Below are 17,485 nucleotides of genomic sequence, written 5' to 3' on the forward strand. Positions count from 1 at the left end.
TTATTCCTCATGTTGTTTCAAACCCATAATACCTTCGTTCATCTTCGGAACACAAGTGAAGATATTTTTTATGAAATCTGAGAGCTTTCTGACCCTTCATAGATAGCAAGGATATTATCATGATAAATGCACAAAAAATGTAGCAAAGGCATCAGTAAAACAGTCCATGTGACATCAGAGGTTGAACTATAATTTTACGAAGCTACGAGAATGCTTTCTGTGTGCAAAGAAAACAATAATATAATAATATAATTTATTCAGCAGTTCTTCTCCTCTGAGTTACCGTAATAATCAGTGTTGTTTACACTGTTGTTTAGAATGTGCAGGCTGAACATAAACCATGTTGATTACGTTGATTACATTCTGGGGTACTCTCCAAAATGGCGGAAAACAGTAAATTAGGGAGAAGAAATGCTGAATAAATTATGTTGACTATTTTACTGATTTCCTTGTTACGTTTCTGTGCGTTGATCATGGTAATATCCTTGCTGTCTATGGAGTGTCAGAAAGCTCTCGTAATGGATCAAAAATATCTTAATTTGTGTTCTGAAAATGAGCGGATGTCTTACGGGTTTGGAACGACACAAGGGTGAGTAACTAATTTACAGAATTTACATTTTTGGGTGATCCCTTTAAGAAATCAAAGAACGGTACAGTACTGTATATGCATTCATCTCTTGTTACCATGTATGTTTTGGTTATTTATTTTTATAAACTGAGGGATGTTAAAATCATTGCTTTTTGTAATCAACAGCATGTCATATGTACATTTACTAATCCAAATCTGAACTTTGAGTAAAAGGCTAAATATTATTATTCATCTACATGTGAATAAATCAATTAATTAAAGTCTGTTTGACCCGGAAGTTGCTGCCGCCTTTATTTCAGTACGGTGACATAATATTGAATAGAGGGTGGTTTTTTTTAATTTTGTGCTCCTCCTCTCATGTCTCACTTGCAGCAGTCTAACAGCTGGAGGGTCGTTGTTAAGCATATTCTGCCCGAGCCTTCAAACTGACATCATCAGAGAAGGAACACCATTCCAGAGAGAAAGCAAAGGATCTGATTTTGATTAAAGATTACATCACAAACAATTATTTTTTTCAGTGGATTAATTTGCACAGCTTAAATGTTCAACTTAAGGCTAACAATGTGCGATAACAAAATACATATTGTACATTTTGATTTCATGAGGATTTAATGAACAAACTTACAGCAGTTCATTTCATCGCTGGCATCCTCACAGTCCAGCACCTGGTTACAGCGACTGGAGTTTGACACACATAATCCATCTCTGCACTGAAACTGATCTGCTGTGCACAGGGTTGCTGGAACACATACAGTACAAAAAGTGTATAAACTCACAAAATCCTGTGCTAAAGAAATAAATACGAATAGTACTACTACTAATAATAATAACAATAATAATACAACATTTTAGGACCGCAACAATGGTCCTAACCATTGTTTTTTGATAGTTCTCAATGTTCTCAATGGTGACTTCATTCTATTCTGCAAATGATTACTTAACATTTACAATGTAATTTTTTTTTATGAATTAATTAATTAGTTAATTCATTCATTTTTAAATTAATTCATTCATTCATTCACTCACTCATTCATTTTTCTTTTTTTATTTAAAACTAAAAATGACATACTGTATGTTTTTCATAAATTCAGCTGCTGCAAAACATCCACATCAGATTAGTCAAACAATATTCTACAGTCACGCATACATTCCAGCCACTTGACAATAAAACCGACCAAATGTTACGAATCATTATAGTTTCTAATTTCATATTTTATTTTGGGGTGAGACATAATGGTTCACCCATAAAGTACTGACTTTTAGTGTTTCATTTGATGTTTTTAGCAGGCTTAACAACAACAGAACCCGCTGCAACAGAGCAGGAAGGGGAAAACCAAACTGTACAACATCAGAACATTTGAAAGCTATAGAATTCTATAGCTATAGAGATTTGAGGATTCTAATATAATACAATGTGTATGAACAGATGGACTTACCATTACAGAAAAGTTCATCGGAGTTATCCCCACAATCATCTCGCGCGTTACACCAGGAACTGTGGCCGACACAGCGTCCGTTCACACAGCGCTTATAGCCCTTCTTACATACACGGTTAGCTGGACACAAACACAGAGCGATAAGAGTGGCAGGCCTTCAGAAGAGCCGCGAACATTCAGAATATCACACTCACTGCAATAGGACTGCTTCTCGTCTGACTTGTCTTTGCAGTGGGCCATGCCGTCACAGGTAAGTGTGTATTTGATGCAGTCTCCATTCCCACACTCAAACTCATCCATACTGCTGCACGACGTGTTCTGAGCTGAGAGACACAAGATGACAGCTATTAACATACAATATGTTAACATACAACATGCTAGCCAATATATATTCCTGCTTGTAGCATGATCACTACCTTTTCATGTACAGCCATGTAGTGATATTTTGTCAAAAGACCAGTGTTTACCCTGCTCCACTGATATATTGTTTTAGATTAGTATCAGCTTTAGGATATCAACACAATTAAATGCAGACATTTTATTAGAGATATTTTTCTGAGTGGCGCCGAAGGGGTTTCAACAATTGATAAAAAAAGAGCAAACACGTCCGAGCTTCTGTGTGCCCTTTGTCTGCTCTTCAATAAGTGTGAATAAAAGACCAAACTGAAGATTATTAGTAAAAGTACCTTCATTTGGGTTTCAAAGATGACTTTTAGATGAGTTTTGAAGACTTTTAACTGGGGCTGCTACGACTAAAAAGATATTGGTTAATCGCAGAAAAAACCTGTCTATGTCCACGATGGACAGATGTTTAACAGCTAGTCTTTGAGATAATTATAATATATCAGGCAGGAAATCATTAATTGACCCCAAATATAGCTTACTGTTGAAACACGTAAGTAGTAGCAACTTTACACGGCTGTTTGCTCTAACATCAGCCTGGATAAATGTGTGCTATTAGGTGCATATCCAATGTTTGTGCGGAGCGTGCAAGCTATCAGTGCGATACTGCAACGACACGGAGACATTTTCTTCCTGATAACAGAGAAAACAACTTAAAATATGCGGTCATCTTTGCTGTTATAGAGTTATACATCATGATTCAAAACTGTCAAGGCTCAACAGTCTAGAAAAGTCTGAAGCTGCCCTAGTTTTTACAATACGACTATTCAAATATGACAATTTCCATTTTGTGAACTATCCCTTTAATAAGAGTGTTTATTTCACCAAATCACCCAGAGATGAATGAGATTTCCAGTCTTGGATCATATCAGTGATATAATTTACTCGCTATTGTCACTGTGCTTTTGAGCAGGAACATTCAAACCTGCCTCTTGCTTTGAGACTCTGTTCATCTCCATGCGATCAGTTAACTGTTAACACTGTATTTTAACGAGAATACTTGCATAAGCAGATATATGTTGTATGAAGTCTGTGATTGATTGGTTGGTGGTGTCTCACCTATGCAGGTGTTGTCCTCCAGCAGTTTCCTCTCTCCGCGGCAGCTACAGTTGACCCGTCCTTCTGATGTGAGCAGACACAGATCCTGACAGCCTCCATTATTCACCCGACAGGGCGAGAACTCACCTGCACACACACACACACACACAAAGGAATCTATCATCCACAGAAGCTCTTGACATTGAGAAGTCACGAGAAGCATAATGTGTGCTCGTTATGCAGCCATTCATGAAACACAAACAGATACAAATAACCCACTTAACATTCACTACCCACTTGCACACATATTTACAGACAATTATTTCCTTGACAGAACACAGATGTAAACACTCAAACAGTAGTTCTCACCGTGGTGTGCAGATGAAAGTTTCTGCATTGCCAAGCTGTAGAAGTCCCTAAGTTTCTAACTTAGTTAGTTAGACTTTTTAACTAAGTAAAAAAAAACTTAGTTTCTAAAAATCTAGCTGCTATGGTTCTTTGTTGGGTTTTGTTTGGGTTAACGTTTTAGTTGGGAGGACAGTAAACAGGGGCTTCAGAGCAGGCAGAGATGCTGTCTTTGGGGGATTGAGTGCTTGAGAATTGCTTCTATCACACTCAGATAAGCATGATGAAAGATATTGATTGTGTCATTCCCAAGTGTTCTAGAGTTTTTCTTGGTTCCGTGACAATCACAGATTACTTTTGGCACATAATTACATGGTTGAGATGACAGGGCAGTGTAAGGCAAACGCTCTCTCACACAGTTGATTTACAGTACTCTTGACCATGCTTGGCCGTTCACTCACAGCTATTTGTGTCATTGGCCACAGCGACGATCCCCATTGGCTGTTGTGGAATATCAGCTCTTAACACCTTCATGTCTCCACCAACATATTTGTCGGCTCTGAGGACGGCTCTGCGGACCCAGTCTGTCCAGAAGATGTGGTCACCATACACGGCCAAACCGAAAGGATGCACGGGCTCATTCTTCAAAACCACCTACAGACGCCAAAACAGATGGAAAGAAACCGTTTGGTTTGTTGAAATGTTTCAAAAGTTCTCCACCATTTTGATTTTTCCATCTGAGAACAAATTAACTTCTTCTTCTGAACATTTTGGCTGGAATTATGCAGTAGTTAGGGGAAAACACCTATTTAGGGCCCTGTCAATCAGAATATGTGTGATGTTTACTGTACAGCAGGTTTGGTAAAAATCCCACTAAAATGCCCCTAAATTCAAGATGGCCCTGCACAATTAAACTTAAACTAATACTGATATTCGCCCTAATTCAACCAAAAATTAAAATTAAGCCATCATCTACTGAACATTATTAATATTATCATTGACGTACAGCACATTTTTGGAGTGAGATTTCTATAAGCTATTAAAATGCAAGCAAAACGGACACTCATGAGTGCAAGTTTTGACTTACATAACGATGGGAGCCGTCATACTCGCAGCGCTCAATCTTATCAAGCGTAGCATCTGAGAAATAGAGCTTCTCGGCACGATGGTCGATGGCGAGTCCATTGGGAGTGCGGACGTCACTGCCGATGATCACCAGGACATTGGCTCCAGACAGCTGGGCGCGCATGATACTGGGTGACTGCTCATTCCAGTTGGTCCAAAACATTAAGCTGGGGAAAACCAGAGGAATGTGAGTCAATGGCAAAGTGTGTGTGTGATATCATCTTCACGTCTTCCTAGTAGCGGCATCCTGAAAGGAACATGACATCCCTTTCAAAAGGGAACAGTTAGTGAATGTGAATATTATACTGTTTTGAATGTTGAAATAATGAGTTTGTTACGAAATGAAAATCTCACTTCTGACATTCATCCAGAACGAACGCCCGTGGGTGGTCATCTCCTGACATGGTGACCACAGTGTCCCGGTCGAAAGCCCCCCAGCGGCTCTGGTCCACAGTGTGACGGGTGATGGTGGACGTGGTGTAACTTGTCCAGAATAAAGCGTCCCAGGCCCGATGATACGCCAACCCCTCCACTGACCCAACGTCTGCAGACAGAAACATAAGGGAATGATTAAAAAACGAAGGGCCCTATTTTAACGATTTAAGCACATGATTTAAAGCACACAGCGCAGGTGCACTCAGGGCGTGTCAGAATCCACTTCTACTAGTTTAACGATGGGAAAATGGTCAGCATGCCCGGGCACATGTTCTAAAGGGTTGTTTCTATTCTCTTAATGAGAAATTGGTGTTTGGAACGACACAAGGTTGAGTGAAATTGGGTGTAACATGCAATTAGAGTGTCATCTTCCATCCCCTTTAAAAGCTAGTTGCGCTCGTGCAATGGCGGGTTTGCTACGTACATGGCGGAATGTAATTTATCAATTTTAAAATTGTTTGTGCGCTGCTGCGCGTCCCTGTGCGTGTAATAAGCAAAGTGTGCACGCATTCTGCACTATTGCCGCATATTACTAACACGCTCTTTAAATAACAAAGAAAAAATATTGCACCAGACTTTAGACCAGGTTTGAGTTGGTCTATAGTGCAGTCTATTTTCAGTTCCTCAGAATAGCAATGTGCCAACAATGCACCTGAACACACCACTTTCTTAGACCAGCATGCCCATGGGTGCACAAATGGACATGGATGCATTTATATTTAAACAACGCGGGCAGGACGGGGGAAAATGAGCGCCTTGTGCCGCATTGCACCGGGTGTATGATAGGGCCCTAAACATTTTTTAAATCCTAGACAAAATTTTCATGGAATTCATCACAGGCCGTTGAGCTGCTCGGTTGGTCTGCTTGGTCAGTATTGAGATTGTGATTATTTAACTTGACTACCCATTGACTTTGTAAACATATATCTATACATTTTAGAGTGAGAGAGAGACTAAAAAAACAAAAATTCCAAAATGTAATTATATTAGAATTCTAGGAATTCTTTATATTTTATTTAAATTATTCTATATACCACAAAGCCTAAATCTTGCAATTAACAAGAATTTTCATTCTTTCTGCCCTTTACACTAAAGATCATAAAATCTAATCAAAATATTTACCATCATAAATTTGTTAATGTTTTTAACTTTTGAAGGAAATATCATTTAAACTGAATTAATATTTCTTCATGTTATGTCTCAAACTGCACTAAATATTAGTCAACAACAATTATGTTGACAGAAACATGCAAAAATAAACTAAAAATTTACATATTTTGGATAATGTTTATAGAATTTAAACATATAGGCCTATCAACAAAAACCATGAGAAACTGCTTTCGTTATGGAAACCTTCTGTCCTGAAATAAAAGTACTACTACACAATGTGTGCAAACTATACTGTCAATTCTTTATGCTTTAGTTAATGTTTAATGTGTTGTTACAATAATAGCACGTTCACAATGTGACTTCACATTCAGTGCAGCATATACATCTGTTTAATCTCAAATAGCATTGGTTCTCATGTGTCTTGGTGATGCACAAAGTAAAAAATGTAGAAAAATGCATAATAAATCATATGGAATATGACTTGATTTTAATGCACAAATTAAGGCAATATTTCTGTGGGTTTAGGTGATCAGCAGTCACCTTCTACAACTGTAAGAAAGAGCAACAAGGATATTCTTCAGAATTTCTGTTTTCATGTTTCACAGAAGAAAGTCAGTCAAACAGGTTTAACACAACATTGGGGTGAGTATATGGTGAGAGATTTAATCTGGGGTGAACTATCCCTTTAACAAATAGAAATAACAAAACCGAGCGCAACTATGATAAAGTAATGAAAAAAAAAAATAATGAAAAAATAAATAAATAAATGAAATGCCAAACACTAAAACTGTGATGAATAAACTTGAGTTAATGGTTCGGGACAGGTAAGATTTGACTGAGCGTGAAGGAAGTCTGCAGAAAAGCTTCACATCCATGTGGAACTAGCTTGTTGTGTAGAGTGGTGCTCTATTTTGCACCATGTTTACGTGCAATATCCAAATACGCGTGTTAGTCATGGGTCAAATATATCTGGCCAAAACAACCCTAAAAAAAACTTGAAATTGAAATTGAAAACAAATTGTTCATTGTTTGTTCGTTCATTCATTACTGATGACGGTTCAAAGACAGATGTGTAGAATGTAAGAACTGAATTGCTAGATTTACGCCTGACTTGAACTAAATAATGGTTCATAACCAGTTTAATGAAAAACACATGGTAAGAAATAAAAAAGCCTAAAAGAATACATATTGAAAATGATGGAAACAGCTTTACTGCAAAAACAAACAAACAAATCTTTTTTTTTTTTTTTTTTTTTGCCATAAGTCTTTTAATTGCTGGATAATACTAGTAAATGAATACTACATGACTATATTTCAGGGTCTTGACAGGGTCTACTACATCTAAACAAACTATTAACTTAAAAGTAGAAACAAATGGATAATACAGTATATTTGTACTGGGCAGTATCTATAAATCCAAACATAATTGTTCAAAACCACAGTCCTGCCTAAAATAAGAGTAAATAAACCAAAGCAGTTCTGGTTCATCTGGTTTCGATTGTTGTTTCAGACAGAACAACTTTTTCACTTCAGCAAAAGGAAGTCAACATTCCTTCAGGAGGCATTTTGGTGGAGAGTTTGCAATTATCATAATTACCCTTCATTCATATGGTGTTTGTGGCAACAGAAGAATAAACAGATACGCACATCCTTCTTTGCTCAGTTCTCCTGCTGTTTGAGCCAAATGTTTTATGAAAGAATGAGTTTATTGTGCTTTCAGAAAGGAACTGGCCGTGACTTCAGACTTCCCAGTCCGGTTTGATTGTGTGTCCACTGGCTTTGTGCTGTTTTCTCTCTAGCTGTGAGCTGGTAATGGAGAGTTAGTGCTGGAATCAAACCTCTGAATCATCACATATTTGAATCGATTTTCAACCAGCTCATGATTAATTGTTACATGCCTATTTTAAACACAATACTATATGTTTTTGCTCAATTTTGCAGAGAACATATTTCCTTTAAAGCAAGAGCAACTGTTGAGCAACACAGCAGTGTTTCGTTTCTGAATGAATCGCCGTTTTGAACAAATCATGTGAATCAATGATTCAAATGCCCATTCATAGAGAGAGCCATTTAGTTAAACGAATAAACAAATCGAATTAAGACATTTACCACCACCTGCTGGCAGATTTAGTTTCTTATTTAGAGTATAATTTCATAAAAATAAAAATAAATACTACTACTAATACTACTAATAATCTTAAACATCACAGGGATAGTTCACCTCCAACAAGTTATTTATTCAGCCTCATGTCGTTTCAAACCATTTTTTTTTTGTTTTGTGGCACATAAAAAAGGTATTCTGAAGACTAAAGCTGTTTTAGTCACCAAAGACTTTCATTGTTTGAACAAAAAATACTGAGATGTTTCTCAAATGATCTCATTTAACACAAAAACAGCTTTAAATAATCTTGTGTGTCTATTTTCACAGTCAAATGTTTTTGCCATTAATTAGATTAATTAATCAACATCATAATAGCCTCCGTAGTATATAATATTAACAGTATATGTGCTAACAGATTTGAACTATGCTTAGTTTGAAATACATGTATTGTAAATATAATGCTTTTTTTACCAGGGATATTTTTAATTAAGTACGATTTTCCTTTATAATTTTTATTTTTGGTAATATTTTAAGAATTCTGCTGTGTGTTTTTGTCTTTTTTATTATTTTTCTATATTGTATTTATTAATTTTATGTCAGTTTTAGTTCCAGTTATTTTAGTACATCAAGTATTCACCTAGCCGTAAGAAAAGCGAAACAAACAAAAAAGGATTAGAGAAAATAAAAGAGAATTAAGGTAGAAACTCACTCTCGACCACTGTCTTCCGGTCGGACCCGTCATCATTGATCTGCTGAATATTTCCAAAGTGGATGTCGCTGTAGAAGATCCGATTGGCTCCTTTTCCGCCGCCTCCGCGGTAATCGAACGTTAGCGCGATGACGTTCTTCATGTGGTCAGGATCTTCAAATGGTTTGATGGGTGCGTTGAGGTTGTATTCATCTGATAAGTGCACGCTCTTTAATATTGTACGTTCTGAATACAGCAGGTATCCGTCGTAATCACGGCAACTCTGACCGTCCTCGGCTAGCATCCCGTGAGCGCAAGCACACGTTCGCTGTCCGTTACCCCGGTAAAGACACAGCTGCTGGCAGCCGCCGTTGTTGTTCTTGCAGATGTTAGTTCCTGCAGAGAGATTGGATTGAAGTGTTTAAGAAATACTGCAACTAAGACAAATATGAATCGAGTTCATTCACTCAATGCTGTTATTTTGAGTTATACATTTTGTATTTGTTTTTAAAAATCATTGAGTTAGATTAAAGTTTTAGCAATATTTTGTTATTTTTTGGTCTAGATATTTTTTAAATGGTTTATTTAAGCATTAATTGTAGTTATTTTAGTAACATCAGGTTAAACAAAATGAAAATGAGAAATTATTGCCTTGGCCAGTAGCAAAAATACAATGAGTTTAATATTTATGTATTATATTATTCAGTCAATCAAAATAAATAGATACATACAGCCAACACACACACACACACACACACACACACACACACATATATTTATATATATATGGTAATATATAGTAAAAAAAAAAATTAAAAAAGGAAAATATAAACATGTCTCTGGATAATTTATATTGTGTTAGAGTTTTTGTTTTTTTCATTCTTGCAAGAACAAAGTCAATAGAGACTCACCTTGTTGACGTGCTCTGTTGAAGACCTTGATGTCTTTGAGTTGGACACCGATGCCTGTCCTCAGACTCACCGAATCAGTTGCATTATCTTTACTGCCACGCTTTATTGAACCATTCGCATGAGTCCTAAAGAAATAACATGTTTTTTTAGATATAAATAAAATAATCATTGCGATGTCCAGTTTACATATGCACAGTTCTATATAATACTTTTAACATATAGAAATTGGACACTTCAGCTGATTGAACAAAACTCAATGCTGTAGATTAAACATCATATTGGTGATGAGGAATGAATAGTTTGATGTGTACAAGCTTGCACTGACCGGTCGCTCCAGTATATGTAGCTCTCAAACACAGATACAGAGAACATGTCCATGTTGTTGCTGGAAAGCACCACCTCTCTGTTCTCGCCAGTCTCCACGTTAATGCGCTCAATCTTATCCGTGCGTGCGTCACACCAGTACAGCAGACCCTCCTACAGGACACAGACCATGATCACAAATTTAGTCTTGTGGTTTTTTTTTTGTTTTTTATTATCGTCTATAACAACTTGTCAGTTAATAAGAGAAATTAGCTTGAAATTTCTAGTACACATCTTCATGTAATATGCAACTTTTTCTCCAAACTCTAGTAAGCAGTGGAAACATGTTAGCAATTGTGCTACAGTAAATCATGCTAGAAACATGCTAAAACATCTAAGCATTGTGTGAATTCATGATAGAAACATGCTAACAATGTACTAAATCATGCTAGAAACATGCTATTATCACGTTTTAAACACTATTTTTTTATGATCTATCAATCTATCCATCCATCCATCAATTTGATGTCTCATAAGGTCTTAAATCCTTCAAACTTCAAACTTTTAAAACTGCTTCAAACCTTAAATCTTCAGACTTCCAGATACTAAATCTACTTCTGACTTTCTGAACAGACTTTTTTGCCTTGTCAAACTTTATTATCTAATTTAATTATTGTTCATCTTCATTTATAAGAGAAAATGACATAATTTCAGCTTTATTAAGCACTGGTGCTAACTGGTTTGCATTTACCACTGTTGCAGATGGAAAAGGTAGACAAAGTGAGAAAAACATCATAAATAAATGTATAAATGAATGAATGAATGAATACAGAAATTAACAAAAAATGTGATCTAATTAAAATGGATTTCATCCAATATGTTGCAATACGTACTTTTATGGTTACTAAAGTATTGCATAATAGGTTTAGCAATGTGTACTGTGAGACTGACAGAGGGTTGACATGAACGTGCCCTGCGCACCTGATAGTCAATGGAGATGCCATTGGGCCAGCTAATGCTGACGTTCACCAGCACGGCTCTGTTGGATCCATCCAGACGAGATCTTTCTATGCGTGGATACTGTCCCCACTCGGTCCAGAACAGATACCTGCACACACAACCAGCCATGAGGAGAGCGCTGCTTCACTCATTCCTCAATCAAAGACAGGAAGTTACTCAGATCTCACCCTTTCTCAGGATGTACAGTAATGGCCCGAGGCTTGTCCAGTCCTTGGGAGATGACCACATATCGAAACGAGCCATTCAATCTGGCCACCTCAATCACATCGAAGCCCTGGTCCGTCCAGTAGATGTTTCCTACAGCACACAGAGGAACAAGGCAAGGTTGTGCTCATCAGAATCGTAATACAGCTCTAAATGCACCTGAAAGAGGCAAAAGTGTCTGTGTTTGAGACTGACCGGCGATCCAGTCGACAGCGATGCCCTCCACGCGGCCGATGCCGTTAGTGATGATGTCCTCTCTCCACGTCTGATCTCTCTTCGCTCTGCTGATGGTGCTCAAACCCATGTCAACCCAATAGATGGTGTCATTATCTACATGACAACAGAACGGACACAAGGATGAATTATTCGAAAGATTAAAGACAGTTTACTGGGGAAAACAAGTCTTTTACAGTTCTGGATTTCTTTTTTTTTTTTTTTATGTTTATAATACATTGTATGGCTGTTAGATAGTTGCTGGGTGTTATTCCAGCAATGCTAAATAACACAGTATAATCACAGATATAGCATGAAACAGTTTTCCCAATATCAGAATCCCAGTAGATATCAGCAACCAGAATAGTTTTACAATTCTTCATACCTATTTGAATATCATAAAAAAATAAGCCACAATATGTTACTGAACTCACTCAAAAATATCAAATTAAAAAAAAGAGGAAGAAGAAAGCAACAGAATGAAGCCAAGACAAAAAATGCTTCCAGTAATTATTAGTGTATAATGATAAAATTCATTCAAAAAGGTAAAACTACAGGCAAGATAATGATTTTTTTTTAAATATACAAGGATAAAAATCAAGTAAATTGTGTTTACCTTTTTTTGTTCATACATCACAACATATATAAGAGACTTTAAAAGCCAAAATATATGTACTACAACAGCAAAAACCAGACTGGAACATATTTATATAATTTACTGACAGACAAACAAATTTTTTCTCTTATTTGTAATTTGTTTCAGACTTTTCCAGCCCAATTAAACACCTGATCATATTATCTGAAATCATGGGGATTATGAATCATCAGTGTTGAGACCCACCAGCATGGAAATCAATCCCGACGGCGAGTGATGTTCCTGAGACCGGTACAAGGGCATCGGATTTGTCAGCGGGGTCCAGTGGGATTCCTCTGATGCCCTCATGAACAGAGTAGAGCAGGAAAGAGCCCACACCTGAAACCAACACAGCAATCACCACGCTTCAGGATGTTCATTCATTCATTTCCCTCCAAAACTAGTCTTAATATACATTGCTGTTCAAAGTTTTGAAGGTCTGCTCACCAAAGTTGAAGTAAAAACAATAATAACATAAATATTGTTATACCTTTTTCAACTGTAATTTATTTTAAAATGTAATTGATTGCTGTGATCAAAGTTGAATTTATAGCATCATTACTCCAGAAAACAGACGATGCTGCATATTTTATGTAAACCGTGATACTTTTATTCCTATTCTTTGATGAGTAGAAAGTTCAAAAGAACAGCATTTACTTGAAATACATTTTATTTTATATACACATTATATACAGTACGTCTTCAATGTCAATTTTGATCAAAGAGTACTTGCTGAATTTCTACTTTGTCAAAAAACAGTTATAAATTGTACAAATTAGAACAACTGTGAAGTCTAATTATGTGTACTAAAAATTATATTTATAAAGATAGCAAGAGAAATGCGTCTGTTTCATTATTTGTCTTGTAAAAACATCCCGACTTGAAGCAGGAGCCATGGATTCACCCATGCATTTATGCTGTTACAGTTTACTGTGTGTGATATATATATATATGGGCCAAAGATGAAAAAGTGTTTAAGCATAAAAAGAAAGTGCAATACTGCTTTAAACTGTTGTAGTTTTTCCCGCCAAAAAATGCAAAAAGTTTTCTGTTTTATTTAATTGCAGTTTTGTTTTTGTTCTTCTGAGCAAAAAAAATAAAATCATACATTTTCCCCTGATTTACAGAAGACACCCAGTAAAATGTCATTCAGTGTAACAATCTTTTCAGGCATATTTAAAACAAAAATCAATTTATGACATATTAAAAGACTAATTACTTTCACCCCAAATACTAATGAGTTGTAATTTTACATTTTTAACATTTGCCACTATCCTAGGTTTTGCCCATTTGTCAGTAAGACTTTTGTTCTAAAATTTAGTATGCTCCATTATTCTTTTAGATATTTTAATATGTACACGTCAGAATAAGCACGTTGTTTGAATTTTTGCATAAATATTGTGTTACACTGAATGACAATGTAACATTATTTCAACCAAATTTTGACATTTTATTCTCTAAAAACTTATTTGAAGCCTTAAAAGTATTTAGTTTTTAAGATTTAAAACCTTGTTGTTGTTGTTGACTACAAAACATTTTATAGAGTCTTTAACTAATAAATTGAGATTTGCAGAAAAACTAGTAAAAGCTATACAGTATTGAACTGACTTCTGATATTATTGTGCTGTTTTTTGCTCCTCTGTAAGTTTGGTATTGTGTTTCCAGCTGCTCTCTGAAGGAAATGCAAACACTGTGGTCTATTGTGAATTTTTCCAAAAAGTAGTGACACATGATTGGGAGTCTGGATGTCAGGTGTGTGTTCTGTCCGTACCCTCACAGGACTGCTGTCCGCTCCTCAGGCTGTATCCCGCGGTGCACATGCAAGAGCGGCTGGTGGGAGACGTGGGCAGACACAGCTGAGAGCAGTCACCATTGTTGTTACTGCACATGTTTGAACCTGATGATACAACACACACAGATTTCAGTGCAAATCCCCTGCATCTAACCAACCAGCCACAATTCAGTTTAACCAGAGGTCAACTGCACTAACTCTGTAAGGTAAAGTGCAATTTCAATTAAGGAGTAGTTAATGAAAGCATGACGACAATGTACTAACCCTCAGGCCATCCAAGATTAAGAGAAAAAAATGTATCACTCCATCACTTGCTCATCAATGGATCCTCTGTAGTGAATGGGTGCCGTGAGAATGAGAGTACAAACAGCTGATAAAAACATCACAATAATCCACACCACTCCAGTCCATCAGGTAACATCGGGTGAACGGAAACGATGCATGCTTTTAAGAAATAAATCCATCATTATAACATTTTTAAGACATTGTTTTGTAGTCCATAATCACTTTCTCCAGTGAACAATTCATCTGGTCTAAATCAGAAGAGACATCTGCACAGATCAAGCACTGTTTACAAACAAAATCTGCTCCAAACAGATCGAAACAAATTTGTGGGTGGATTTTGATGTGAGAGGACAACAAGGGATGGAGTTCTTCACTGGAGCAAGCATTAATATTACAGACTCGTATTTTAGCCAAAGTTAAATCACTTTAATGATGAATTTGTTTCATACAGACATGCAGCTTTTTGTTTCACAAGATGTTAACTGATGGACTGGATTCATGTGGTGTTGTTTTTTCAGCTGTCTGGACTGTCATTCTGATGGCACCCATGCACTGCAGAGGATCCACTGGTGTGTTAGAGATGTAATGATACCTTTTCTTGAAATCTGTTCAGATGAAGAAACAAACTCATCTACATCTTGGATGGCTTGAAAGTGCGAACATGTTCAGCGATTTTTATTTTTGGGTGAACTATCACTTTAAATTAAGTCAAGGTCATTGTTTTCATCACAAACATACATTTTTTTCCAATGCTAATGAGACTCAATGTAGGCACAAGGAACTAGCCTGAAAACTGCAATTTGCACAGATTTTTTTTGGCTGTCAACTGATTAATTCCTTAGACACTGCATGCAGTTGATTGTTTAACCTGTCTGCACGGTCTCATTGTAGATCTTCATGTGCATCATGGGAGACGTGCTGTTTCTCAAGACTTTCCAGTCTCCTCCATCACTCTTATCACAGGTGCCGATCTCATCCGTGCCCTGGTCCGCCCACCACAGCTTATCACCTGCACAACAGCAGTCAAAACATTAGTATTTCAAAAAAGACAGCCAATCAAACAATCAGTGCTATACTTGCCCATGATAGCCAGTGCAGAGGCTTTGTTGAGTTTGCCTTTGACCGCGTCTAACACCTCCAGCCCTGACCCGTCCAGCTTACAGCGGTTAATGGTGCTGTTTCCTGAGCTGATCCAGTACAGGTGCTCCTTGTCATAGTCTATGGACAGACCTGCAGTACAGACACAGACCAAGCTCAAAAGAATGCAGATGTGCTTTATAATTCTCAATGGTTTCTGAACTGTTTAAACATGTTTTACTGTTTTATACTAAGGCCCTGCACCAGTTATTATAAAGAAGGTCATCAGACACATTGGGTCCCATTTACTAACCACACATATTAACATACAGGTAAAAGTTTACAATAAGGTTCCATTTGTTAACAACATTAGTTGTCATAGTTTAAATACTTCTATAAAATTATACATTCCAAAAACTAATACCCAGCCAGCAATGACATGTGGGGCACAGATGGGTTAAGTACGGGTTCCATGGTTACTGTGTGGGCATGGGCTTTGACTGGGTGAAATCAGTGGGTCCCATGTAGGTTTTGTAGTATGAGTCCCACATAGGAAGCTCATATGAGCTGATTACATGGGCCCCTTAAGGGACAGGAATGGGCCAACTGGGCATGGGTTTGAACTGAGAACACATATATGGGTCCTGCATAGCATATTTATGGGCCAAGTGGGCATGGGTTTGATCTGGGAACGCATATATGGGTCTTGAATGGCATATTTATGGTCCAAGTTGGGTTTGAACTGGGAACACATGGGTCCTGCATGGCAGAGGCGCAAAGTAACTATGTAGGCCTATAGAGCTATGTAATTACTTACTGTACAATTTTTAGTAACTTGTAGTAACTCTACATGTAGGCTAATCAAGCATGTTGAGATTGAGTAATTGTAACTCAATACATTTCAAGTCATGCTAGTCACCAAAGAGCAGACATTGCACACATGTAGATCTTTTGCCAAAACAATCCATCAGTCATTTTTGTTAGTCGTGCAGAAAATGAAAAATGTAACTTCCCAAAAATGTAAAATACATCAAAATAGGTCAAAGTTTACGCTGTGTTGAATTATCGGCCAATATTGGCTTTAAAATTCAATATCGGTAAATATCGGTATCGGTTTAAAGATCCTTACAGAGCCCACTTTAAGCCCATAGGGGCATTCATGGTGGTGTTGGCGCAGTGGATAAGACGCATGCTTATGGTGTGAGAGACCCGGGTTCAAATCCACTGTGAGACACCAATGTACCTGAGCAAGACACTCCAGAGGCATGAGACCTCTGACATAAATATCAATTGTAAGACACTTTGGATAAAAGTGTCAGCTAAATGAATAAATGTAATGTAAATGTAAACCCCTTTAGTCAGGTGGGGGCCAAATGGGTCTGACATGAATTGCCCTATGGAGACCCATGCAGTACCCTTACAGGTCCCACTTTTAGTACGTCTGGGCTTCCATGGCTTGCCCCAATATGGATCCCGGGTGCAAGCCCATAATGGGGCCCACATTTGCCGCCCATGAAGCCCTCATCTGGGCCCCACATGTCATTGCTAGCTCGGTAGTTACTTCTGGCAATGGTACAGTAGTTCATGGATCGAGCTAGCATGAACTATGCATTTTTAACGTTGAAAAAGATTAATAAATACTGCAACATATGTATTGTTTATTGTTATTTCACTAAAGGGAAATTGCATCGAAGGGTTAGTTCACCCAAAAATGAAAATTAGCCTGTTATTTATTCATCCTCAAGCCATCCTAGGTGTATATGACTTTCTTCTTTCA

General features: G+C 37.2%; 1 protein-coding gene across 7 annotated transcripts in view; it reads right to left on the reverse strand.

Annotated features, from left to right (window-relative positions):
* Nucleotides 1–17,485, reverse strand: part of LOC127968142 (low-density lipoprotein receptor-related protein 1-like) — a 157,498-nt gene that overhangs the window by 48,949 nt on the left and 91,064 nt on the right. For all 7 annotated transcript variants that reach the window (XM_052569058.1, XM_052569061.1, XM_052569060.1 and 4 more), the window contains exons 32-48: nucleotides 15,712–15,861; nucleotides 15,500–15,640; nucleotides 14,326–14,451; nucleotides 12,762–12,893; nucleotides 11,903–12,037; nucleotides 11,671–11,800; nucleotides 11,465–11,591; nucleotides 10,506–10,657; nucleotides 10,181–10,305; nucleotides 9,291–9,665; nucleotides 5,290–5,479; nucleotides 4,898–5,102; nucleotides 4,272–4,464; nucleotides 3,487–3,612; nucleotides 2,220–2,348; nucleotides 2,026–2,145; nucleotides 1,215–1,328 (exon numbers count right to left, since the gene is read on the reverse strand). In XM_052569058.1, coding sequence (XP_052425018.1) covers nucleotides 1,215–1,328; nucleotides 2,026–2,145; nucleotides 2,220–2,348; nucleotides 3,487–3,612; nucleotides 4,272–4,464; nucleotides 4,898–5,102; nucleotides 5,290–5,479; nucleotides 9,291–9,665; nucleotides 10,181–10,305; nucleotides 10,506–10,657; nucleotides 11,465–11,591; nucleotides 11,671–11,800; nucleotides 11,903–12,037; nucleotides 12,762–12,893; nucleotides 14,326–14,451; nucleotides 15,500–15,640; nucleotides 15,712–15,861 — 2,670 coding nt within the window. The remainder of the gene's footprint in view (nucleotides 1–1,214; nucleotides 1,329–2,025; nucleotides 2,146–2,219; nucleotides 2,349–3,486; nucleotides 3,613–4,271; nucleotides 4,465–4,897; nucleotides 5,103–5,289; nucleotides 5,480–9,290; nucleotides 9,666–10,180; nucleotides 10,306–10,505; nucleotides 10,658–11,464; nucleotides 11,592–11,670; nucleotides 11,801–11,902; nucleotides 12,038–12,761; nucleotides 12,894–14,325; nucleotides 14,452–15,499; nucleotides 15,641–15,711; nucleotides 15,862–17,485) is intronic.

This window comes from Carassius gibelio, chromosome B11 (assembly GCF_023724105.1).
Source record: "Carassius gibelio isolate Cgi1373 ecotype wild population from Czech Republic chromosome B11, carGib1.2-hapl.c, whole genome shotgun sequence".
Classification (NCBI taxonomy): Eukaryota; Metazoa; Chordata; class Actinopteri; order Cypriniformes; family Cyprinidae; genus Carassius; species Carassius gibelio.